General features: G+C 38.1%; 1 protein-coding gene across 1 annotated transcript in view; it reads left to right on the top strand.

Moving 5' to 3' along the window:
- Nucleotides 1-27727, top strand: part of LOC149232970 (2-alkenal reductase (NADP(+)-dependent)-like) — a 190626-nt gene that overhangs the window by 99000 nt on the left and 63899 nt on the right. The window contains exons 4-5 of the mRNA XM_089379617.1: nt 10655-10821; nt 11279-11361. Coding sequence (XP_089235743.1) covers nt 10655-10821; nt 11279-11361 — 250 coding nt within the window. The remainder of the gene's footprint in view (nt 1-10654; nt 10822-11278; nt 11362-27727) is intronic.

The following is a 27727-nucleotide window of genomic DNA, read 5'->3' as shown; positions in this document are numbered from 1 at the left end:
CATTAGCAATTACATTAGTGATTAAAGGAATTTCTTTTATAAGACAAAAGTGACTTAATCTAATGAAATGCAAATGTTTTTGCATTAGTGAATTAGGGTTTAACAAATTTATACTCAGAATATACCAGTGTATATGTAATTTTAAAACCAAAATTTATCAATTTACTATTGAATACCTACCTGGGATTGTCTTTGAAGCTGTTTCTGATTCGTTGTGGCTCCCGTTCTCTCTCCCATTACCAAAAGACCAAAACCTCTCTGCCAAACTGGGCACAATCTCGGTATCCAACTCTAGAATACTTGAAATTGAAGCACTCTAGCCCCCATGCCCAAAAGCTTCAAGAATAATCAAGACTCAGTCCTCACTTTCTGTCTATAGCTCTCTGTTGAGAATTCATCCTCTGTTTTTCCCAAAAATTCTTCCCCCTTTTTGTACTCCCTTGCTTCTCCTTATATCTCCAAAACCCCACCGTCTTTCCCTCCTTCCACCGTCTCAACATTCGCTATCCATCTGTTTTCCTTGCACCTGTATGGTTACGTGGACTGAATGATCTTTAGAGGCAGTCACCTTTCATTTTAATAACATTGTTTGGTTAAATTGAATTGATTTTTTTTACTTTTAAGAAATAGGTTTTGTCAACTATTTTAGTCCTTATATTTTATTTAAGAACTTTATTCAATGTTTGTCATATGCCTTTTTAATTATATTATTTTGTTCCTTTTCTTGATATAGTTTTATGTTATATTTCTTTGTTAAATAAAATGCATAATTCTTGAAGGAATTCACAGGGTAAGTTTCTCAGATAGAAAACCAAAGGACACCACTCAAAAACAGATCAGAGATCAATATACCAATATTCTTGACGTGGTTAAAACCCCCAAAGAGGGAAATAGTCCACGGCTTGAGCCAACGCGGCCACTTCAGGCAATTTATTAATAAAAGAATGAAAATTTACATAAGCTTCTCTCATGAACAGTTACCCTACAAATGACCCTCCATGCTCTTTAAATAGAGATCATGGACCAATCGGGTGTTAAGCCACGGATCAAGTGTCGGTAATACCGAAGAGAGAATGAACCGTCAGATCACTACATATGGTGCCTATCGAATTGTAAGTTACAAAAGTACATAGTAAAGAAACACACTTTACCTAACTCTACACTAGACCAAGTTATACTTAACTATTTCCTATGTGTTGGAATATCCTAACATCCCCCCTTAAGAACAACTTGGGATAAGATTGAAGGATGTACAAATATGACACAATAGGAGAAGGAAGGAGGCACTAGAGCCTATCCTCCCTTAGTGACAACTTCCTGAACTCCAACCATAAATCGAAGTTTAGTAAACTTCGCCTCTGTGAGAGCCTTTGTAAAGATGTCTGCAACTTGATCATCTGTTGAACAATATTGCACTTCAAGAACATGGTCATGAATGAGTTTTCTGATGAAGTGCATGTGCAGTTCAATGTGTTTGCTGCGCTGATGTTGGACTGGATCTTTGCATAGTTGAATGGCACTTTGATAATCACACCAAAGTGTAGTCGGATGTTGCTGCTGAAAGCCAAACTCTGATAGGATCTGACGAAGCCACAGGGCTTCCTTACTAGCTTCTACTGTGCCACGATACTCTACTTTTGTTGAAGAAAGAGAAATGGCACTTTGTTTCTTGCAAGCCCATGTAATAGGTCCTGAACCAAGATTGAACACATAACTTGCAATAGATTTCCAATCATTAAGGTCACTAGCCCAATCGAAATCAATGAAACCAACCAATAGAGGAGATGTTTCTGCACTGTAATGAATCCCAAACTGAATTGTACCTCGAACATAACGAAGTATTCTTTTAGCTACTTTCCAACGATTTTCATGTGGGTTTTGCATAAACTGAGCAATAAGGCCAACAACAAAGGAAAGGTTAAGATGAGTATGGGTCAGATACAAAAGTTTTCCTACAAGTTGACGGTATAAGGTAGCATCAACTCCAGGGGAAGTACAAGTGACTGAAAATTTGGCTCCATACTTAAAGGGAGAAGGGGCTGGCTTACAGTCTTCCATGTGAAAATGGTGTAGAAGATCACAGGCATACTTGGACTGGGAAAGGGAAATACCTTCCTTGGATTGCAAGACTTGAAGACCAAGAAAATAATGCAAGTGTCCTAAGTCTGTCGTTTCAAACTTCTTTTTAAGGCTGGCCTTCACATGGTTTATAAGGTTGGGATCACTACTAGTAAGGATAAGATCATCAACATAAAGAACAAGAATGATAAGAGACTTGCCCACTTTCTTGGTGTAGACAGTATTGTCAGAATGATACCTAGAAAAGCCAGTTTCTAAAAGAAAGCTATCCATTTTGGCATACCAAGCCCGAGGGGCTTGCTTGAGACCATAAAGGGATTTCTTAAGCCGACATACAAGGCTGGAGTTTGTTTGTATAAAGCCAGTAGGTTGTTCCATATAGATTTCTTCATGTAAGTCCCCATGTAAGAAGGTAGATTTAACATCCATCTAATGGACTTCCCATTTGAAAGAGGTAGCAAGGGAAAGAACAAGGCGTATAGAGTTCATTTTGGCAACAAGGGAGAAGGTTTCAGTATAGTCAATGCCTTCTACTTGTGAAAAACCCTTAGCAACAAGACGAGCTTTATGTTTATCAACTTTTCCATCTGGTCCATACTTGGTTCTGTAAACCCATTTGCATCTAACAAGTTTTCGTCCCTTTGGTAGAGGAACAAGATCCCATGTATCATTTGCCAATAATGAACGATATTCTTCATTCATAGCTGCATCCCAATCTGGATGGCCTGAAGCTTCTGCAAAGGTGTCAGGATCATAATTCGCTGAAGCTTGAGCCAGTAAAGAAGAGGGTCTATCGAACTAAGAACGTGTACGTCGCTGATTTGTAGGACCACCGGCAAGAGCACCTACTGCATCCCAAGTAGCATGGATCCATTTTGGAAGCTGAGGAGCTGAAGGAGGATCTTGAGAAGGTGGGGGAGGATCTTGAGGAGGACCCATTGTTAAACTTATACAACCATGTAGAATCATCAGCAATGCCAGTAGCTAAAATCTGTCTAGGATCTCTTAGGTCCTTAATTACAACATCGTGACGTGAAAATTCAACGATTTTACGTTCACCCGAATGAGTTATCTAATATACAAGTAGAAGGTTGCCGAATAAGGTTGGAACACATAATACATCATCAAATTGACCATTGTCTATATGAACAGTTCCAGTCCCTACAACACTAAGAGATCTATCATTACCAACATATATATTTTTGGTGTTACAATCATTTAAAGAAGAAAACATGGCCTTGTTTTTGGCCATGTGATAAGAAGCTCCAGAATCAATGAGCCACTCATGAGAATGAGAAGAAGAAGATACATTTAGTGCATATCCAGATTGAGATGCTTGACAACCACATGCAGAAAGTGCTATTCCTAAAGATGAAGTTGAAGTTGAAGAGTGCTCCAAATGGATGTTATGCTTTTTCATTGCTGCTTCCAAGGCTTCCATTTTCTTAAAGCATTTGGATTCTAAGTGGTTATCTCGATTACAAAAGTGGCAATGTCTATCTGTCTTCTTCCCTTTGTTTTTATTTGCCTTATCATTTTGTTGAAATGATTTTTCATTTTGAGATTGAAATTGCTTAGGACCCTTGTTTGGTTTAGGACCATTCTTTTTAGGATACGACTTCTCAGGATTCCTTGAATTTGGCTGCTGCTGGGCGGCTAAGGCTTTCTTAGAAGAGTTTCCAAGATTAAGAAGACCAAGATGTAAGAGTTTTTCTTGTTCTCTTATTAAAGAATCTCGAAAGGCATCAAAGGAAGGGGACTTGTAGTCTTGTCCTTGAGAAATGAAGGCTTCTTTTATAGAATGGAAGGTGGAAACAAACACAGAGTAGGCTGGTCCCAACTTAGTAAGAACGGAATAGATAAGACTACCATCTTCTTTCTTAACCTTAACACCTTCCAAGAGAAATCTAAGGATCTTGAACTTGGACAAAAAATCTTCAATGGAAGAAAAATTATTGGGGTCCAACGTAAGCAACTCATTTTCAAGTTGATGGGCTCTAATTTCATTTTTAATTCCAAAAATTTTAGTGAGTTGTTTCATTGCTTCATTAAGGGTATCAAGTTTTGCGATATGGAATCTAAGGTTTAGAGAAATAGACATCCCTATCAACCCACGTGCTTGATCTTTCCTATTTTCCCATTTGGCTGCCTTATCTTTATCTTTAGGTTTGGTTTCTTGGCCTGAGGCTATTCTGTAAAGACTTTTACTTCTAAGTAAATCCATAATGTAGGATCACCATTTGAAGTAGTTGGTGCTGTCAAGAATAACTTGGGATGGATTTTCCATTTTAACAGAAACTGAAGCTGTAGATGCTGAAAATAAGTGTTCCAATGGAAAGATCTCGAAAAAATAGGCTGATTAAAAAAAACGGCTTCGAAAACGACTTCTGGATGAAGAAGTTATAGGTTTTTGAATAAAAGTTGTTGAAGATGCCAACGAGGTGCGTGAATGTGCGGAAATGAATGATAATGTTATATTTAAAAAAAATCTCCCCTCCCCTCCCCCTTCCAAACTTAATCTAATTAGCTCACTTTAAAAAAAATATGTGACTTACTTTTATAAATAAGTGAAGGTCACTTTTACAATGGTACTCTATGAGTTATCCACTAAATTGTAACTTAAAATAAAGATAAAGAGACTTTAGAATTATAAGTGATCACTTTTTTATAATGGGTGAGAACACTTTTACATAAAGTAACTTTAAAACATAAGTTACATGTGCTTTTTGAAAAAGTCACTCAACAAAAAAAAAGACTTGAACTCAAGACCTCTATTCTCATAAAGTAACTTTGGACCAAGTGAGCTAGTTTAAAAGGTTAGTAATTTTTGGAAAAGAGGAAGGTTTTTTTTTTTTTAGTCACTGAAACTTTGGGGTGCGTGCTTACTTGAAAAAACTCCTTTTTGCCTACAAAACAAAAACTACAAAACTCGAACAAACCTTACGGCTTGAAGTTAGCTTTAACCGGAAACTAAATATTTTCCTCAATGTTTCTGATTTTCTGAGATCATACTAAGGCGCGGCAGAAAAGAGCATACGCATAAGAAAAACCCAAACAGATCACAGATCAATATACCGGTATTCTTGACGTGGTTAAAACCCTCAAAGAGGGAAACAGTCCAAGGCCTGAGCCAATGCGGCCACTTCAAGCAATTTATTAATAAAATAATGAAAATTTACATAAGCTTCTCTCATGAACGGTTACCCTACAAATGACCCCCCATGCTCTTTAAATAGAGATCATGGACCATGTTGTCGCGCGGATTGACACGACAACCCTCAGACCGGGGGCTGTCACCCTGATCCCCGATCCCTCCGTTTAAGCCTGTCTCCCGCGGCTAAGGGGGGTAGTCCCTGTGAGATGATGAGACCAACTGTCGACCAGTTGGTTGGGAGACACGAGACACGCTATGAAAAGCACTAGATGGATTTGATTAATTTAGCAGACCAGTGCCTTAAGAGATTGTGGTTAAAATGGTTACTTGTTAGATGATATAGAAAAAATAAACCGTGAACAGCAATCATTTGTCATCAAAGGGTATCAGCGAAATCACAATGACCAAAACGATATCCAGCAACTGAGAATTTTGAAAAAGATAAATGCTTTAAACCACCACGAGGATCGTAAATCATTCACCAGATATCATATTCGTATCTCGACTTGAAAATTTAGATCTCAGCATGAAAGATATAACCTGATGATTCCCGAAAACAACTGGATCATGGCAAATTTTTTTATTTTTTTTTGTTACTTTTTCAATTTTTTTTTTAAACAAAAATAAAATTTAAAACTAAAAAAAAAAAAAAAACTAAATCTAAGCTAAATCCAAAATTTTTTATTTTTATTTTTATTTTTTTTTAAACTAAAAATATCTATGCTAAAACAAAAAATTAAAATTTTAAATCTAAAACCCTAAAAGAAAGATCTTTTTATTTTTTATTAAAACTATATCAAAACCTTAATAAAATAAATAAATGAAATACAAATAAATAAAAAATAAAAAAAAAATCTAAACGAATTCTAAAAAAATAAAAAAAAGGTAACTCCTAAATCTAAATCTAAATCTAAATGAACGCTAAACTTAAAACCTAAAAGCATAATCATTAAAATATATACTAAAAAAAAAAAAAAGGAATAACATCGAAAATTTAATGGAACTCTAATCTAACTAAACCGTAACCAAATAAACGACTACACTATGCATAACATGATACATTTACTGCGTTTGAAGGATAGCAACCCAGAAAAACCATGACCTGGCCACGCGAATGTCGATGAGGAAAATCCAACGCGCGTTGATGTACTCTGGTAACCTGATCACGCTGGCTGCGTTATTTATGACCGAAACGTTTAACCAGATCCACGCACAGCAATCTGATAACATGCAGACATTTCACACCGGCAATGCATACGCTGAAAGATAACCAGAGCATTTGTGCTTGGATCAAATCTGAGGAATTTTGGATCGATTTGCAGATGGATTCACGGTGAATAAATCTCCGATAGCAGCGCGGATATGTATTTTCACCTCACGCTTTTAGAAATCCTGATTTCTGTGTGTGGATAGATCGGAGCTGATGCTGAGCCTTTGACTGAAGAGTTTGCGTGTGAAATGATGAGCCCGGAGATTCGAACAGTGAAACGCAGTCACGCTTGAGAACGATTCTTTGTAACGAACGATATTCGACGCAGCCTTGAATTAAATCCACGCACTATGCAACAGATCTCACGCTATATCGTTAGAAAACTTTGCTATCTGCGTGTAGCTATATAAATTTGTTGACGTCCTGATATCTTCCAGCCACGCCCGATCTCTACCCACGTCATATATGCTCAGAAGTTTTGATAACACAAAAGGGAAGGGATAAGACTGCGTGGGCGAGAAGTCTGACGGCGGTCTTGCAATTGCAAAAAAGACAAAACCCTAATGAAAACTGCATAAAGCAAAAAATTTGAAACCCTAGATCAGAAAAATTTGAAACCCTAAAACAACTGATTAATGTACAAATTTTTGGCCCCTTAACAGCCAGATTCACCAATGAGCACAGGAAAATTTTAAAGAAATAAAGATTTCAGATTTTCACTGTGAAGGACTTCAGAAAATCTCTCATGCAAATTAGAAAAATAAACCGAATGATAGACCCAGGATCAAATCCAACTGGGCTCACCAAAAAATGCTTGCGGGAGTTGGCTGGTTCAGCCGAGAACTTCCCCGAACGCCCACAAATTTCCTTCAGAAAGGGTTTTCTGCACAGCTCAAAACAACCATCAGTAAAGAGGGCAAAAATGCTGCTAGATCTCAAAAAGTAATGGAGATACCTGCCATTACTTCAGAAACCCTAACAACACTCAAACCCTAGCAAGTGAGCAAGATACCTGTGCTCACAATACTCTACAATTAGCTATTATTAATGGCTGAAAATAAAATATGCAGAAAATTAAACAATCTCACAGCATTTCAAGAGAGTAACACCAGCAAGATATGGACCCCAAAGTCTTTTTTTATTAACCAGAAACAGATTTACAAGAGAGCTTCCTCAGTACCAGACTCACAGATCAGATTTCCATTTTTTTGAAATGACCCCTAGCACCCTATTTAAAGGAAATGATCCCAACGGCTAGTTCGAGTGATCCATGTCGAAATGATCTCGACCGTTGATGAGGATCAAGACATCTCTTGATCTCATCCGTCGATTTATTAAAAATAATATTTTGCATTCAATCACTTAAAATATTATTATTTTATTAGTTAGGGTTTTTTCTCTATTTTTTAATTTTTATTTGTTTTATTATTTTATTATTATTAACTTTTATTTTTTTTAATTCATTTTAAAATGGATCATCGAACTAAGCCTTCGGAAACATCACCTAGGACCTAGGACTTAGGACACATGAGGGGATTTAAAACATTTTCAACCCTCAAGACACATTACATCATGACTTTTACAATTTATATCTTAAGGGAGAAAACCCCTTTAACATAGACCCTCACAAATCACCCAGTTTCTGCGACACAACTATAATCTAGCAGATTAACACACTAGGATTCTCCTAAAGTTATAATGACAAAATCCATCCCGGCTTTGGGGTCAGGCTGAAGGAAAACTCTGCCGATCATGGATCGGTGAGACGAAAAACCTTCCGGGACGTAGATTACCACTAGAAAGTTAGGTCCACCTAGGCAATTCACATACACGACTCATATCTGCTAAGATTATTTACAATTCATACATGCAGACTGAGTTTACAATCAAAATGATCAAGCTGCTGATGACTGCAGGATGGCACGGACATGCTGATCAGGTGCTGCCCCTTTCTTGCAAAGAAAAGGGGGTGTACTGCATGGGTAGTTGACCGGTAGTGGTCAACAGACCAATCGGGTGTTAAGCCATGGATCAAGTGTTAGTAATACTGAGGAGAGAATGAACCGTCGGATCACTACATATCGTGACCGTCGGATTGTAAGTTACAAAAGTACATAGTAAAAAAACACACTTTACCTAGCTCTACACTAGACCAAGTTAACTATTTCCTATGTGTCGGAATATCCTAACAATTCTTTTAGTTAATATAAAAATGCTATTTATTTTATTTTCACTTTTATCTTATACAATCCTTTGTGTATATATCTATCTATCTATATATATATATATATATATATTTTGAATAGTACTTTAATTGGTTTCATATTATAGGGGTGGTATAGTTAGTGCCCCACTCTACATATATATATATATATATATTGAATAGTACTTTAATTGGTTTCATATTATAGGGGTGGTATAGTTAGTGCCCCACTCTACATATTCATTATGTTCTAGTGAGTTAGGTATTTAGTATTTGCATCGTACTTCAATAATTAATTCATTACTCTATACTTAGACATTTTCCAATATTAGCTAATATGTATACTAGTGCGATATATGCTATGCATGCATATGTAGCTATCATATGCATGCCTCGTATACATGCTAATATTGCTATGCTACTCGTGAATCGAGATGGGTTGTTACATTTTGGGCGTGCGGAAGTCCCCTAATATGCCCTTAACATTAACAATTACATTAGTGATTAAAGGAATTTCTTTTATAAGTCAAAAGTGACTTAATCTAATGAAATGCAAATGTTTTTGCATTAGTGAATTAGATAAATCTCAACCATTGATCTCAAGGGATGTTGAGATTTGATCTCAATCGTCAACTACTTTGGAGATTAGGGTTGTGGATTTGATCATAACTCAACTGTATTAAAGAAGGGCTAGGCTAAGGGAGAAGACACACAAGACATCTTGAGCAGAAGACATAGTGAGAGTTAGATCTTGATTCTCAGTGGTTGGGCTGAGAAGGACTAACATTCAAGTGTGTTGGGTTCAAGGAAGGTGCAAGGAATAGCAAGGGAGATCCAGTTCAGCCAGGAGATAGATTGAAGGACAGATCTATGGCTTGATCCTCTGGATAAGATTCAGGTTCATTGTTGTATATGTAATTTCTTTAGAGGGCCATCTCCCCAGTAAGGGAGCTTGAGTAGGTTCTGAGTTATTAATCAACTGTTTGATTGGGAAGAAAATTTCTGTGCGCTTATGTGATTGAGATTGGTTGTTTCATTTGCTTCCACTCTTTAAGTTTTGTTAAGATCCCAATTGTTCTTTTATTCTGTAGATCTGTAATCTGCCAGGTAGTAAATTGCCAGGGTGCTAGGTTCAAGAATTTTAACACTTAAGTGAAAATATGATTTTGAGAGTCAGGTTAGCTCATTGTCTGCATTTTGTCAATTATGTAGAGAATAGGCAAGTATGCAGCTGTTAGGTGAAGGCTTTCTGTTGATCAAAGATGCCAAGGGGTTAGATACAGCCAGCTATTTGGATTTTATTGCTTTCTAAGTTTCTGACGAAGAGCATGTAAATACCATCATACATACCCTCCCACTTTATTACTTTAGTTTTCTGTAAATATATGAAGTATTTCTTAAAAAAATAATCCAGAGTAATGGTATCAAATGAGCAGTTTACATTGCCTGTTTATATGTAACCAAAATTATCAATTTAAACATAGGCCTTCCTTTGTCACCGTCTTGTTCACACTTGCTGTGTGTTTATTAGTGCATGCAGGGCCCTTCTAATTTTTGCACTTGGCCCTCCAATTTCCTTCCATCTGATTACAGCCCTTGAAATCCCAACTCTTTCCTTTTGTGAAAAACATAAATATGGTTCCCTTCGGCTCGTATTTTGACTTTGTTGGGCCATCTTGGCTATATGCAGTAACATTTTTTTTTTCTAAAACATGAACTAGCTTTGAATCTAGTTCAAGTTGGAATCTATCTGACTGAACACTCAACAATAAGCTTTAAAACCTGTTAGAAATAACCTTTCAGTTTTTGTCATGCACTGTATCAGCTGGAGGTCTCTTGTGTTAGTTATTTATGACAGTTCTTTTGATTTTATAGTGCTCTCAACTAAATAACTCAACATATTAATACTTGTTCAAGGTTTATATCTTCAGAAAATTGTTGCCATTTCCAGATATTTTTGACCATCAACAACTGGTATTATTAGTTGTTAACGCAAACAATGTTGCAGGAATGCCTGGATTCACAGCGTATGTTGGTTTTTATGAGGTGGGATCTCCTAAAGCGGGTGAAAAGGTTTTTGTTTCTGCAGCTTCTGGAGCAGTTGGACAGCTTGTCGGACAGTTCGCAAAGTTGCATGGGTGTTATGTTGTTGGGAGTGCTGGAAGCAAACAAAAGGTGATGCTCTACTAATTATCTAATTCTGTGTTCGTGCATTGTTTGAAATTTAATGGCCACATCATTCAGTATGGTACATCGGCAATGGGCATTTTCAAATATCCATAATTAAACCATATACATTGAGTAGTAAACTTTATTACTAGACACCTTCATGCTATATCAACCTGGCACTTGACATTCAGTTAAAGCACATTCAAATTTAAAATTGTGGATAATACATAATCTGAATAAGGAATAGCCTTGCCAATTTGTACTGTCTTTCAGTTGTCCGAAATTGAAGGCTCCCATTAGTTCTTGTGGCATATGGAATCACAAGTTGAACTATCTATAAAGACTAGATTTACATTGTGTCAGAAGGATACCTAGAAAGCCACAGAATGCACATTCGGACCTAATAGTCATGAATGATGTATTTGTACATTTTCCTAACTTCTTATGTGTTGGTGTCATGCAGGTGGAGTTGCTGAAAAATAAACTAGGCTTTGATGATGCATTCAGTTACAAGGAGGAACCAGATTTGACAGCTGCCCTTAAGAGGTCAGGCATTCTTAAAGTGATTTTTCTCATAGCTGATTTATACCATACTTATACGTTAATCAAAAGGGATTGTTTACTTTTTAGTTTCTTTGATGGGTGTTGATGTGGTTCAGATAACCACCCTGGTTTCCTGATTTTTTTTTCCAAATTTTGTGTTTATTTATTCATATATTTGTAATGAAAATGAGATAAAGTACTGGAAAAAATACATGAGATGTCATCTGTATATATTTTTTCACCTGCACCAAGGAAAGAAACTTGCTTGGCAAGATGATCAACAGTTGGATTTAAAGCATATAGGTGTGCATGCATAGTTTCCAGTGTTCATGGGTGTGCAATTATGCCTAGTTTTTTTTGCCATATGTGGCTGCATCTCTTGTAATTTATAATATATACACAATCTGTGCATATGGTATGGATATCTCCTTGGTGTTAGTTTGTGTAGCTTGGACAAACAATCTAGTCTCAGGGGATGTCTATGAAGCTAGAAACCCAGATGGATTAATTATCTTCAATACCTAGGAAACGTTTCTAAGGAAAATTGTTTTAATTAGATTTAATTAGCTGGTTTAGTTATTTTCCTAAGTCTAATTTAGGAAAAATGGTTAATTAATTGGGATTAATTGAGACAACTCGATTTCTCTCTAGTGACTTCTAGAAAAGTGATTGAATGAAGTCAAGATGAGCTTAGCCATTGACTATGATTAGATCATGGTCATTGATTGCTCGACGAGAGATTATAAGAGGAGATCGATGGGGCTTTTTGAGACAAAACAAATTGTAGTGATAGCAATGGTTTAGTGATAAAATGGGGGACACCAGTAGTTGGCTTCAACAGTGATTGAAGGTCGAGTTGCCAAAGAGATATTTCTTCACAAAGATTTCCAGATTCTTAGTGATAGAGGGAGATCAATTTTATCTGCAGAGGTTAAGTCTCCTCAATAGTGCAAATTGATTCAGTGAAGCTGTGTTGCCAGAGCAAGTGTGAGTTTGCCAAAGTGATAGAATTGCACAGGACAAGCCGAGTTTGCTAGTGAAGGTCAAATTTCTAGAGGAGGCTAAGTTAATTTCCCACTCAATGTGATTCGCCAGAGGAGGCTGAGTTATTTGCTGTGGCTGCATATGTGGGTCTATTCAGGGTCACAGAGGAGGTTCGAATTGATTAAGAGGGGCTGAGTTGTGTTAATTTTTAGGGCTAGATTGTTCTCTGCTATAGATAATTGCATTTTCAAACTTTTTCAACATTTTCATATAATAGTCACCCCATAAGATCATTTCATCATTAGCAATTATGTAGAGAGAACAATAACATCAACGATGCATCGAAACAATAGGTGTGAATCCCTCAAGATATGACTACGCCATCATGAACACTTATCTAACTGCTACTTAATATTGTGGGTCCTTGTAGCAAGGGTAATGATCCATATGAGGAGTAAACTGCAATTTTTGTTGCTCCTCTATGGACGCTGCCCAAATCTCTGGAACTCTGGGGTGTAGAGCTTAATGTATCCCCACCTCTCTCCTAGAGGTATAGCTGCATATAGTGCAAATTCATCCTCCAACTTGGAAGATAAATTCTTGATCTCTGTCGAAGCTGTTGCCTACTCCTGCTTCTCCTTCTTGACCTTCTCTCTCTTCAGACATTGGGTATTGTAGTGACCAAACTCACCACATCTGAAGCACTTGATCTTCGACAGATCCTTCTTTTTCTTTTCTCCTCCCTGTGAGCCTTGTCCCTAACTGGGACCTTTCTTTGCCTTCCCCTTTGATGCAAGGGCTACATTCTCCTCTTCCTTCACACCCTTTGGTCATTTGATATCGCTGCCACTGTTATTGCTCTAAACTAGAGCAAGCCTTATCTCTGCCTACATGAAATCTGCCCATAATTGATCCAATCTCGATAGATTATCTTTTCCAGTGATACATTGGATGAAGGTATCTCACTGCAGGGTGAAACCATTGAGAGTTGTACACACTAGCTCACTCTCTTGAAGTGCTTCTCCAACTGTGACAAGCTTGTCTTGGACATTTTGAACCCTGTTGAGATGAGGAGTTACCCCTTCACCCTTGTGTATCTTGGTGGTCCTCAACTTCTCTTTCAAGAACATCTTTCGGTTATTGGAAGGATTTTGGAAAAGCGTAGCAACTGCATCCCGCATTTCTTTGGTTGTATTCTTGGCCGCTAAGTGTGAGACTATATGTTCCTGAACAATATCAAGGATCAACAATTTTTCCTTGGCGATCTCCTTATTGCAATTCTCTAGATATTGCGGGTTTGTTAGTACGGCTACAACTCTCTCTGCATACATCTTCATAACATGCTCATCTAGTAGGAAAGACATTCTGACTTTCCAGATACAATAATTCGAGGCTCCATCTAGTCTATTTTGATCTTGAAGTCCTGCGGAGGCCATTTATGCAAAACTCACTACTGGGAATATAAATAGGAATCTCTTCCTTAATTGCTTGGTTATTTGCTTAGCTACACACACTCCCTCTTGGAATGCACAGTTCTTCCTTCGGTTGCTACCTTTAGCTACTGGAAATCACAGATTTCCTTCATAGAACTGAATCTAAAACCCTCTCGGAAAATCCCTTTGTGAATCCATTTCTCTTCCACCTGGCGCTGATTTTGCTATTGCAAAATTACTGCAAAAAATAACTGCGCCCAGGTTTGCTAAGAAAATTGACTGATTTGTTCATCGGAATTGCTTCCTGGCAACACCACTGCCTGCTCAAATTGCTATTGATCTCTCCTTGCACGCGCAACTGGAAATCGAACCCCTGCTTAGCAATTTGAACTGCCTGGTTGACCATTTGCGCGAATTTAGAAATTGTGTTGCAGAGCTCCCTTTAAACCTTCACAAATTTCCTCCTCGCTTTTGAGCCACTGATCTGTATTCATTACTGCTTTGATACCATGTAAAAATTTCACTCTATTACAGCTACTAGAAATTATTCTTCTAATTGAATATTATTATCTGCAGTTTATTTGCTATTATGGCAAACAACGAATAAAATCATAACTGCAATTTTCACCAAAAATAAAATGCATTGCGGAAATAAAGTTGGAACTGAGAAAATAGACCACACACACACAATAAAAATGACACCATTATTTTTGGACAATTATCCTCGAAAAATCCCAATGTGGGAAAACTGGTGCAGTAGATGACGATTTTATTATTATTATGCAGTAATGAAATTTCTGAGTACAAATTTGGATGCCAAATCGGAAATCCTCAGCAAATAATTTGGCCAAAATTATTAAGGGAATTTTCCCCTTGTCCACAAGCAATCCTGACACAACCTGCTTCAAAAAACTAGCCCACCAAGAACCCTTGTGCAGTCATCTACGTAGTGCTTGCGTAGACCCTCACACACATAGCCTGAATCCGCCTTTGATCGAGTTGTCCTACCCGCTGCTGCCTATGGAAGTGATTCTTTGGCCCTCTGGAAAATTATCTTGGCTTCCGACAATTGAATCGACTTCTTGCTCAGCCAAATCGAATTGCCTCATTGAAGTCGCCTGCGTAGTTCCTATGCAGCCTCTAGTGGAATAACTCTGCCTCTTGCGGTTGCCTTTCCAAAATCACTGACTTTGCTCCATCTCTGTCTCTGCGTCCCTTCTAGCTTGAACTATTTTTCCCTGCTCGGTCTCTGTAGTTGCTCTTATAATCTCTCGTTGGTGAACCAATGATAATGATTAGATCCCCATCAATGACTAAGATCATCTGTAACTCGATCCGTGTGAATTTCTAGAGAATTTTCACCTTTCTCAATTAATTACTATTAATTAATCACTTTTCCTAAGTTAGACTTAGGAAATATTTAATTATGATAAATCAACTTATTTGAAACATCTCTAGGTGTTTTCTCTTGCAACTTTTTCTGGGTTTTGGAGATAATGTGTTCCTTAGCCTCTCTGACCAAAGTCGAAACTACAACAGTTGTTCGATGCTACAAAAGCTAACACTCTTTTGGTAAGGCATTGATTGCCACTATAATTAATTATGAATTAGAGATTTTCTCACCAACTTCTAGGAGTTGATCTTTGATTTTTGATAGCTTCATGATTTCTGTCATTTTTGATTGATATAGTTGAGTCCTCAAGGCTATCATGTAACCTGTTGTACTGACGGAGTATAATTTCACCAAGGTATCATAAATTTCTTTAAGCGTAGATAGTTCTGATACAAAAGTGACAAGGCGGTATTTGATAGACTCAGAGAATTCTTTGAGCCTTAACTTCTCCTTTTTCATAGTTTTCAACTTCTTGGGCATTATTCTCATTTGGAGTAGGTACCTTTCCGAGAATGAACTTCATGACATCATTCTCTCCAAGGGCTTTATCAATTCTCTTTTTCCATGCCTTGAAGTTGGATGCTCCTTCTAACTTACTGCTTTCTTTGCACATATATACCATTGGATTAGACAAAATGAATTGGAGGTGAGCTGCTGCTAAAAGAGATCTTCAAATATGGCTGCAAAAGTGATATTCTTGAGCTGCTATAATGATGATCTTTCTTTCTTTTGTCTGGTAAAGGTGTCTCCTGTTCACCATAGGTGTGATTCCATGTTAGAAAATCAATGGCTATTAGATTTTCTTACTTGGTAATTACATGTGATTAATTAATCTTCTTTCTTTTGTTTATTCATGTTCCTTCTTCATCAAGCAATTACACAAACGGTTAATCCAAGATACAAAAAGAAGTAAGAGACACAGAAATTTAGGCTTTCAAGCCAGGGCAAAATCCCTTAACAAGGGAAAACCCAACACTATTCTTCTTATTGAATCAATTCAAGATGAGATATCTAACCCAAGATCAAAGACTCACTTAAGGTTCCTCGTCAACCCTCTTCTCTAGTAAAAAAAAAAAATAGTTAACTTCTGCTTAAAGATAATCATCCTTCTTATCACAAACTTTTTCTCGGCCTTGTCACAAAACTATAACTCTTCTTGTAGATCCTTGAATCTATTAAGATTTCAGAGTTTTGGTCTTGTTGTAGACTGTAATCACCTTCAAGTTTTGATCCTTGATTGCACACTTCAAATAGTAGACTTCGCCTACTTTAGATCACAGGCAGACTCTTTATTTCGGCTTCTTCAGATAGATTCAGAACTTCGTATTATAGGAATAGATCACAAGAAAGTTTGGTTTCCTTTTTATTGTAGACTCCTTCTATACTTCGGTTCATTTTTAATTGTAGAAATCAAATTCTTATGTGTTTGTTGCTTGCTTTTAAAAGAGCTTGACTTGGAGACTATATATAATTGTTCGATGGGTTCCCATAAGCCATATAGGCCAACATGACTGAGAGAGAGTGACAACTTCACCTTTTGACTCTTTTGAACCAAAAATACAATGCTTTTTCCTTTTCTTAAAAAATGTAAAAAATGACATGACTTAATAACAAATAACTTTGATTATTTTGACTCCAAAGAGCATGAAGAACATGCTAGGTCAATTAATAAAAATAAATTATAATTTTCTTTTGCTATGAAGATCGACATTCGTTACATTTTCCAACAGAAAGCTCCTAATCTAGGTTAAGGATGGACAAAATTGAAAAGACCCTCTTCACCATTAATTAATCTAAATTACAAAAATTAAGGGTTATTCATGCCACTTGTACAAATTCTATCTATTTGACTAGTTTCCTTTATGAAGTATTACATTGAGATGATGAAGATGGAAACTATATTTCTTCATTCAATTGTTTTTCACAATTGGTTGAAGAGGAAAGGCCTTGTTGATCGTAAGTTTAATAGAGGACACTCTCCAAATGCTAAAAAAATGATTTCTCCTTGTACATTGAGATAGTTGAGACTGTTGTTGAGGGAGACCATACAAGAGGCAATATTAAGGATGAACTAAATTTACACACTGAGGAGGATAATGATAAGGGAGAAAATGAAAAGAATGAAAATGATGTTGAAGATTAGGAAATCCCCTTTCCTATAGAGCAGGTGAACAAAGTTGTACGTCCTTCAGTCAATAGGTGTCATGTGAATAATGATGGAATGATGGGAAAAGTGGTCCTAGGGCCAAATTCCATGGTTAAAGGGGTAGCAATGATGAGGAAATCCACATTTTGGGCATCCAGATGTGAGGAGGGAGCAATTGTGGATGCATGAGTTACCCTGGCTTTTGTTTTCCACCCGTTTTATTGCCTTTTTATTTTTTTTCTTTCTTTGTATTACTGCCTGAAGCTCTAGGAAATGAGAGCATGCTTTGAATGATGTGTAGCAGTGGTTACCCCCTTAGTGGTGGGGTAGTTCATCGCCCACCAGGGGTTGGGACATGCAAGGGTTCCTTTCCATGATGTGATAGGGCAACATTGGCCGTAGGAACCAAGTGATGGCCATAATGATAAGGGATAGACTTATGCTTGGCTTTTTCCCACGTGCTAATGTTAATGTTCCAACCATCTTTTGCATTTTATAATTTTGTTTATTTTGTTTCTTCCTTGTGGCCATAATATGCTCTCTCCTTTTCTTTTAGTTGCATCAACCTCCTGGGGCAAAATTTCAAGACCCATCCCATATATGTAGAAAAGTGGAGGGGGTATGCTAAATCCCAGTGGACCCATGGTTAAGCGGACTCGAAGATGGGAGCGGGAGTTGTCATGTTCCTTTTTCTGGTTTCCCTTATGGCGTGGTCAGGATGGATTTCCATGGTTGGAGGCAGCTCGATCACAGTTGTTGGTTTACTCTCTCAGTGGGCCCGGGGGATTTTGGAGGGGTTTTCAAGAGTTTTATGAGGTCCGATGGCATTCGCTTAGTATATCCCATCATCTGCACAACTTGTCTTTCGTTTCATTGCATTCCGATAACTTTAAAAAAATTAAGTTATTAATGGGTTTGATTCAATTAATTATGCTTAAGGTGATATTTTGGGAGGAATATCTGACAAAACACCTTAGTGTAATAGTTCGTTGGAACCAGAACGAGATCTACAAGATGGAATGGTTAGAAGTGAGTTTTAGTGGCTCGAGGAGGCATCGTGACCAATTTACCATTTTCCCACATTAAAAGGATATTTTAATTGAAATAAAAAATAGGGAAATGTGCTCAATGCTTAAAATCACAATAGGCGGTTCTAGAGGGGTCCATCAGACCTATTAAAGAGGAGGAGGAGGCCATTGGAGGACATCTTGGATTTGATCTTTTTTCTTGTATGAGAGGTTTGAAATCCGATTCTCTACTCCATTTGTAGCCCCAGGACAGAAACCCTCGGGTGATTTAGTGAGATTGGGTGAGTACCCATCTCCCCTTGGTGAATTGATCCATAATTCATAGGAGAGCTTAACAATGGCATTTTTGTTCAGTTTTGGAGGCCCATCACAACATTGGAGCAAATTCTTGAGGCCAGTTTTGCATCTCAGCTATTTTGTTGTATCAACATGTAACCCCAATTTTCTATTATTATAAAAGCTGAGATTATTTCTGCTCATTGTATATTGAATTCCTTGCACTCTATTTGTTATATTTTACATGGAAATCTTCTGTTAAATGAATGGTAATTTTTATGGAGAAATTTTGGTTGGGTTAAATTTTACAAAATTAGTCAACGGGATATTACATTGGTATCAAAGCTGGTTTTCCTGCCCGCCTGAGGGTTTTTTGTAGAACTAAGGTTCGAAGGGAAATACATTTGTCGGAGTCTTAATTGTTTACAATGTCGAGATTTGTTTTATTTGCTAAGGAGGCTGAAAGTAGCTGTATTGGAGATTGAGAGCCCTTTCGTCACAGGCTAAGGGTTAATTTCATTAATGGGCCGAGGCATTAGTGGAGAGCATTAATTTTGTAGGCCAAGAGCAGATTGCACTCACCACAGAAGAAAATCATTGAACTGGAAGTCGTGCCTTTGCTTACCTTCGAATGTAGAACACATTAATCATTGAGAGGCTAGCTAATTAAGCAGGTGCCAAACTTCGACGGGACGTTGTATTGCCATATGCCGGGAATATAACTGCGTTGCGCCATTGTTGAAGTTTGCCCGAGTAAGCTAGATTGGTAGTGATGTGCCACTGCACGAATACACAAAGGAAGAGACCCTTAACATGCTAACAAACTGCTGGGCAAGAAATCGAACCATAGAAGCCGAGATTGCCATCGAAGTCAAGATATGGCATCGAATTGATTCCAGCGATTCTGCAAGCCGCCATTTCGAATAGCCAAATCGACTAATCATGGGACAAGCCAATGAGCCGCCACTCGAGTATGCGATTAAGGATATTAAGAGTCATCACGTTGACCTTAGAATATATCCACGGGTTGAATAATTATAAATCGAAGTCGTCTCTGTGGGCCAAACAAGTGAACTCCGTTTTGCCACCGGGAAAGCTATCATATTTAATCAAGTGTCCAGTTGAGTTTAGGAATCTGCAGGCCTGTTGGCATCAGTTCGTGGGAGAAGGCTGAGTCTACCGGTTAGTTGAGTCCTCGATGGCATGATCTGAAGATAGAATGGGCCAAATACAATCAAAGTAAATGACATACTTGTGGCGAGGACTTGCTACCATAGAAGACTTGAGAACAATTTTTGTTGTCTCAAAAGGCCACGTCGCCATCAAATAGTCTAGAAGCAGGGTTGTTGAGGAAGTGGGACCGTTGTACAAGCTACTAAAACCATTCTTGGAGACCGGGATCTTGTGCGTTATCATGCACCTGCATACATGGGCAAATATCATTGTGAATTATGTGAGTAAGCTGGGTGTTAGAAGGTTGAGAGACTCCTGTAGTGTATGGCTCACTAAGACACAGTGAAAAGTGTGAAGACTATGTGGTGTGATTGTTCGCTGAACAACCCGTAACATTGGGAAGATGTTGTGCGATTTACGTGCACCCGTAACAAACAAGGTTCAAGCTACTTGTTGAAAATTACAATTATGTTTTGCACCATTTGATGTCGTTGATAATAGTCATCAGATAATTAATGTCAGTGCATTGATTCCTAAGATGCGAATGGAACAAAATTATATGGCTTGTAAGAGAGAGGTTCAAAACTCTTGCTATTTTTGAGTCTCCATTGACAACATAATAAATTTGTGAACATCACCTTGTGATTGGCTGGAAGCACTCATCAGTTCTTGGCATATCAAGTGTTGTGACATTCCTTCATCAAGGGTCAAGTGAATTTTTGTTAGGGAGGATGAATTGGGTCTTCCTCAAGAACATTTGCTCAGCCAGACCGACTTGAATTATTCCAGTACATGAGCACACAAGGGCAACACTTGGTCATAATTATAAATAGGGTTTAGAGTTTCCTATTCCTATAGCAGACAAAGAGGGGAATATTACACTAATTGCCGAAGTTGTAGCTGGAGATCGCTTTGCTGGAGTTGACTGTTAGTTGGAGCTCTCTGGGGCAGCGTATACCAGGTTTCATTCTTTGTATTTAGTCAAGAAACTTGTCTAGAGGCTGTTTGTAGTGCATCATTATTACTGCTGGAGTTGATACTGGCAAGTTTATATTGTTGTTACACATTGTCTTGTGCTGCTGGTACTTTGTATAGCTGTTATGTGGGTTGATTCATAACTTTGAGTCAAAGCATTGTTACAAGTTGGTCAACTATTGGTAGTAGGGTTTGAGTATCTTGCGTGTATGCTAGGGTATGATGACCATATTGTTGAGTTGAATGTGAGATGTTTCTAAATGAGTCAGTCATATCATTGTCAGTCAAAGTCAAGTATAAGACAATTTGATGAGATTGGCATCATTGAATAAAAACATGGATCGAACCTCTATAAACTCCCTTAATAAACGTGCAATAGTAATCAACAAAACCTTTTCCAGGGAGATATTTTGTATGCTACAACAAGATCAACCATAAGAACATGAATTGGAGCCCAAAATTTATGCACTTGGAACATAATTGAGATGCATGGGGGTTACAACCAAAGCCCTTTTCAAACTAGAAGAACTTGCTTCACTCCTCTCCAAGGTGCATCAGTCAGATGATAAAAAATTAATTTGGGCTCTCAAACCAGGCATGCTTGCTTTAGTACAACACAAATTTTTGGAGCATCCTTGTGTAGGGGTCAAACTTCTGGTTACCTCTTGTCTCAGTAGTATCACGATGTTAACCACACCTATACCTTCTTATAGTGATATCATTATGAGGAGAGTCTTTAGACCGACAATGGGGACCTTTTAGGATTTGGATAACAGTGAGGGCCCTACCTTTGGGAAGAGGTTAGAGACTCTAGAAGTCATGGCCTTGGTTAGATCTTATGACCTCATGTTTGAGCTGGAGTGTGATGACTTGATCCTGTGGATGTTCCAACGCTTCTTCAGCATAGGAAGCATCATCCTGACATAATCATAACACACATGCAGTCCATTTTGTCATCATGTATGGGAGACCATGATGCCATTTGCATGAGGTTATAATGTAGATTGTTGGCCATTTGGAGGGAGGACCAATTGGTTTCACCTGCTGCTTATGAACTAGCCAAAAGGTTGGTTGAGAAGAACATTGGGTTGTTCAGGAGACAGTTGACCCAGGGGGAGTTGTGGTGGATTTGTGGTGACCAATCGTGCAACAAGAATGAGCCGAGGAGGAAGTCTCTTTGCTTCATCTGCAAGGAACCTTGGGGACTTGACCACTCGTGCATGAGTGACATCGAGGAGATGACAGAGGTAGATTAGGAGGAGATTCTTTCTGACTTTCAGGATGAGGATTCTTCTTTTATAGTTAAGCCCATGGGTTCATACGAGGATACCTTTGAGGAGCATGAGTAGTGATGGGGAGTTGTTGACAACAACCCAGAGATGTAGCCATGTTTGGTAGAGGAGATCAATGAGCAACAACTTGTTCCCATTTAGCATGAGCAACACAGTGCACATGATGGTCCATCTTTGGAGAGTCAACTAGTGACTCATGTTGAGCCCATGATGGAGGGTGATGCGCAAACATTCTTAGGGACGAACATTGATGAGTTAGTGGACAGATGTACAGACAACCAACAAGGTGGTAGTATATGCAGACACTTGTCGTTAGGTGCTAGAGCATAACACAATATTTTTGCAGGAGGCTAGTAGACAGAGGAGTGTGGAGTTTCTGATTAGAGGAGGGAGGAATTGTTAGAGATGGCGGTGCATCCATCTTTGGGCCTGCCCATTGATGAGGTGCAAATAGGTGCACTGGCAGCCAATAGAGCTACAGTGTTTCCAGGTCGCAACCCTCTCCAGGAGTACATAGATAGGGCTTGCAACACATCTTGCCCACTTTTTCCTATTATAGAGAGAGGGGCAAGTTTCCTTAGACATATCTTGTTGATTGACCATGTAGAGCATCATGAGTTGAGCAGGGACCAATATCAACCTAGTAGACTTGTTTCTTACACAAGTGTCCATGCATTGGATTGGCGAGGGATCATGAGTTGGTATCTTATTGATGGTGTGATATTCTTAGTCAGGGGTGTAGTAGAGCAAGGACCCTTAGACATGTCAAATACTACATGCTCTAATCAGAAACTCTTGGCCCAAGGGATTTTGGAGGGCTTTTGAGGAGCTTTTATGATGTCTGATGGCATTTTCTTGGTTTCTCCCATCATCTGCACAACTTGTTTTTCATTTTGTTGCATTCTGACAACTTTCAAAAAATAAAGTTACTAATGGGCTTGACTTAATTAACTACGCTTAAGTTGGCATTGTGGGAGGAATAATTGACAGAACACCTTAGTGTAATAGCTTGTTGGAACTAGAACGAGAAGAACTACACAATGGAATGGTTAGAAGTTTAGAACTGAGTTTCAGTGGTCTGAGGAGGCATGGTGGCCAATTTACCATTTTCCCACATTAAAAGGATATTTTAATTGAAATAAAAAAGAGGGAAATGTGCTCAATGATTAAAAAAATAATAGGAGGTTCTAGAGGGGTCTATCAAATATATAAAAGAGGAGGAGGAGGCCATTAGAGGACATCTTGGATTTGATCTTTCTTCTTGTATGAGAGATTTGAGAACCAGATTCTCTACTCCATTTGTAGCCCCAGGACGGAAACCCTCGGGTGATTCAGTGAGATTGGGTGAGTACCCAACTCCCCTTGGTGAATTCATCTAGAATTCACAGAAGAGCTTTGTAGTGGCATTTGAGTTTAGTTTTGGAGGGCCATCACAACATTGGAGCGAATTCTTGAGGCCAGTGTTCCATCTCATCTATTTTGTTGTATTAGCATGTAACCCCAGTTTTCTATTATAATAAAACTTGAGATTATTTCTGCTCATTGTATTATTGAATTGCATGCACTCTATTTGTTATATTTTACATGGCAATCTTTTGTTAAATTGAATGGTAATTTTTATGGAGATATTCTGGTTGGGTTAAATTTATGCAAAATTAGTCAAATATCTTGTTTGGGATATTACAGGAGTATAGGGATCGTAATATACAGAGGGAAGTAATAAGTATGGAATGGGGAAAATGGGACCACACTATCTTGTTGAAAAACATAACTAGGTTAGGTCTTCATAAATGTTTTTAAGTCATTATGTAATGGACTTGTTAAAAGAATGAAAAATATTTTTTTTCTTATTGTTACAATGACTTATTAAAGCATGGGTTTCATGCTTGGGTCATCTTTTAGTCAAAGTCCCCATTGTGGACTCCTAGGATCTATATTGTCATTACAGTCACTGTACTTTTTATGAGACCCTTCTTAGGATTTTGAATCATGTAAAAAGACTTATTATTGAGTCAAATTTAGTCTTTGACACCTCCACACCAAGTCAGTGTCAAGGAGATCAAGTCGGCCTCAAATAGGGAAATTCAACCTAACCTCAAGCCTATATATACAAACAGATCGAATTCATTTGGAGCACTCATTCACTGTTACACAAGTTCGATATCCAGAAGAAAGAGCTGGAAAAGTGCGAAGTAGGAAAGGAGGCTAAAAGAAGTGCAAAGTTGGAGAAGAAAGGAGAAAAAGGCAAGATTGAAATTTTGGGCTATCTATCTCTCTCTCATGTGGGTTCCTCTGGGAGATCGAAGTTTTTCTTGTCAAGTCGAAGCTACTGCTACTGTTGCTGCTGCCATTTGTTGTTTCGAAGTGTTGCTGCTTCAAGGTCGAAGTTTGTGGTCAAAGTCACTGGATGATGAGGTTGACTTGGTGGTTGGAGGAGGTCTGTGTCTAGGTTGAAGAGTCTCAAGAAAACTATTGAAGGAAGAGATGTTGACTGGGTTTTCCGCTAGATAGGGTTTTTTCCCTGGCAAAGTGCCTATATCTTGTGTCTTATGTTTTTGTGATCTTCATACACACACAATTTGGTAATTGCTTGATGAACGATAATATAACAAAGAAGTAAAAGAAGCCAACATAATTCAAAAGTAATTATCAAGAAAGATAAATCTAACCCTAACTCTACTAGCATTAATTTCTCAACATGGTATCAGAGCTAAGTTCAAAGAAGATTGAAGTTCACTTTGTTAGCTTGAAGGAAATGATTACTCCCTCTATGATAAGAATGGGATTCAATAGTGCAGGAAGCTGGATCAAGAAGATCTTCTACTACTTATTCAACAAGGTCAAAAGTCAAGGGTTCTTAATTGCACTATGATAATGCATGGATCATTGACAATGGAGCATCAAGGCATATGACAGGGGAAGGTAAACAACTTCAAACTCTATCAAAGGTGTTGAAGAGTCAAGGGAAATTAGGTGTAATGATTCTTCTTTACTTGATCACAATTGGTGGAGTCTTTTTACTTTTTCTTGTTAACTTAATCTTCTTCTTATTCTTATTAATGCATATGTGTGTACTTCATCAAATTGCTACCAAAAATATAAGAACAAGAACACAAGATGTTGGCTCTCTGCTAGGGCCAAAACCTCTCTTCTCTTGAGAGGAAAACCCTTTAGTAAGTTTCTCTTATTGGATCTTATTGATCAATGCCAAACCCTAGACCCTTGACTAGAATGTCCTGCAAGCATAAGTCAAGTCCTTCCTCCTTTTTTCACTTTGTTCCTTGACCCTTAGTCTTCCTTCTTTCGACACTTCGTTAGTCTTCCTTCTTCCGGCACTTCGTTACTCAGCACTTTGTCCTTCTTTCAACCGTCTCTAGATGAGATGCTTCTCTTCTATACTTAGAGATATCCTTCACTTGTGTAGACACCTTCCTTCTTTCAACCAAATGAGATCCTTCTTGAGACATCAATGTAGACTGAAGTGACTGTACAACAACCCTAGATTCTCACACGTGTGGGAGGTTTCCCTGATACTTTGGTTCCTTTCTCCTTTTCTTGAGAGACTCTCTTCTTCCCTTGAGTAGGAGGCCTTATAGGACTAGGATACTAGCCCAAACCATGAGATATATATGACTGTTATCTTACTGCTGTAGTGACTGCAGATTGTCCTTTATTTCTCGCACGTGTGACTATTTTTCACTGTAAAAACAATCCCTTCAACTTCGGTTTAGGTCTTTCCTTCTTCACTGCCCTTGGAGACTCTTCTTTTATCCTTTAACAACCCTTTTTCTGACCTTCTACCTTCACTGATTTCAGAGGTGATTGCTTGACGTTATAGTGGAGTGGACAACCTTTATATATAGAGGTCTGTCCCTCCTTTTAGGCCGACTAGAAGACTGTAGGCCAGCTTGACATTTATAATTCGGATTGCTTCTTTTGTAGGTGTCGTTGCATGGATGAGACTTGTTGACTTTGCTTGGAGGTATTCTCTTGACTCTAATACATAAACATACATGGTGTAACATGCCCTTAAGGTCTTCAATTATTTTCTTTTGACTCCTTGACTCACCTATAGCACTTAACATGTGTTAGACCTATTTCAATGAGCAAGAAACTCATTGGCATATATTATAAAAATATATTTCTTTTCTTGAATAAGTACAAATATCAAAAGTACATTTATGAAGACCGAACCTAGTTGCATTTCCTTCAATACTCCCTCTTAACTAGGGAGGTATTCATACATCATTACACAATGTTTGTCTATGTTTCCATCTTGAATAATTCACATAAGAGAAACCAGATTGGCAATCCATCTGTTATAGCATCATAATAACCAGCATTGTTTCCACAACAAGGCCTTGACTGACAACTCTATCTCTCAATAGATTAGAGCATAATGTTGGCGAGACCAATGACTTATAGACACCTTAGCCATTGTCTCTCAAGGTACATACCTACCCGGGTGTTCACTGAGTATGAGCTTCTAGGACTATTCTTATCTTGGGTTCCTAGCCCTCAAAGAATATCAGTCCTCTTGCCTACTCTTGTCTTGGATGCCCTACACATCCTCAAAGAGTATTAGATACTAGATGATTACCCAATCCTCCCATTCTTTCTTCCCAAGTGAAGACAAGAATGTTGTGTCTATCACTTCCCCTCAATTGAGGAAGACATTCCCAAGTATCCTTTGACAAGGTACTTGTCCAAGTTCCTTTGTAATTGGGAACTTGTTATAACTCCCTCTTAGCTAGGGACTTGTCCATTCATCAACAACTTCTTCTTTGTGGGTCCTCCAGCTGCTTGATCTCCTTCTTTACTTTGATGTCATGAAGTCGTTGTTCGAACTTATTCTTGGTAGGGCACCATCCGTCGATCACTTTCCTTCATTGTTTGTCATGTCATTGCTTCCTTCGTGGAAAGCGGCCTTCTTGTCACATATCAGGTTCTCTTGTCATCTGGTTATTCCTTGTCATCTTGTCAATGCTTCAGATTACTCTTTACATGGATGCTTCTTTGTACTTGCTTGTTCCCGTACTTTTCTAGTAGCCCTTCATGACTTCATCCTGATATTGCTTCAACATTAAATGGTGCTTTTGTTGGATGGCTTCTTCATCATGACATCTTCGTAGAGTAGAATTAGTTATCTGCATATTTCATATCTCCAAGGCCTTCATAGGTGTCAAGGGTCCTTTGATCTTTTTCTTCCTTTTTCAGAGTTGTCATGCCTTCTTTCAGGAGATGTATTCAAAGTATCTTGTCAGATAGTGATTTTTGGTGATCATGGTGTTCTTCACATGCTTGATCTCTTTCTTCATTTGCTTCTTCATGGATAGATTGGTCAACTACCTTCTACTCCTTGTGGGAGCACTTCTTCATCTTGTACTAGTTAGCAATCTTATACTCCTTATGTGAGTATTTTCCTTTTGTTTACCTTCATTGCATTGTAGTACATGCCTTCGAGCATTTCATTGGTGAAAGAGATTCTTTCCTACTTGATCCTGTCATAGAACTATTCCCATGACTCAATAATATACAAATGATAACATGACTAAACTTTGATGCATACATACCTTATCTTGATTCTCCTTTGATCATCTTAGCTTCATTTGGTTGTCCTTGGTGTGGCCCTTCTTGCTTCATCTTAGCTTGCCTGCATATCATCATTT

The sequence above is a fragment of the Pinus tabuliformis genome, chromosome J (genome assembly GCF_031772625.1).
Source record: "Pinus tabuliformis cultivar Carrire ecotype Pingquan chromosome J, CPIR1, whole genome shotgun sequence".
Classification (NCBI taxonomy): Eukaryota; Viridiplantae; Streptophyta; class Pinopsida; order Pinales; family Pinaceae; genus Pinus; species Pinus tabuliformis.
Note: the sequence above shows the minus strand (reverse complement) of the source record. Positions and strands in the feature narration are given on the sequence as shown.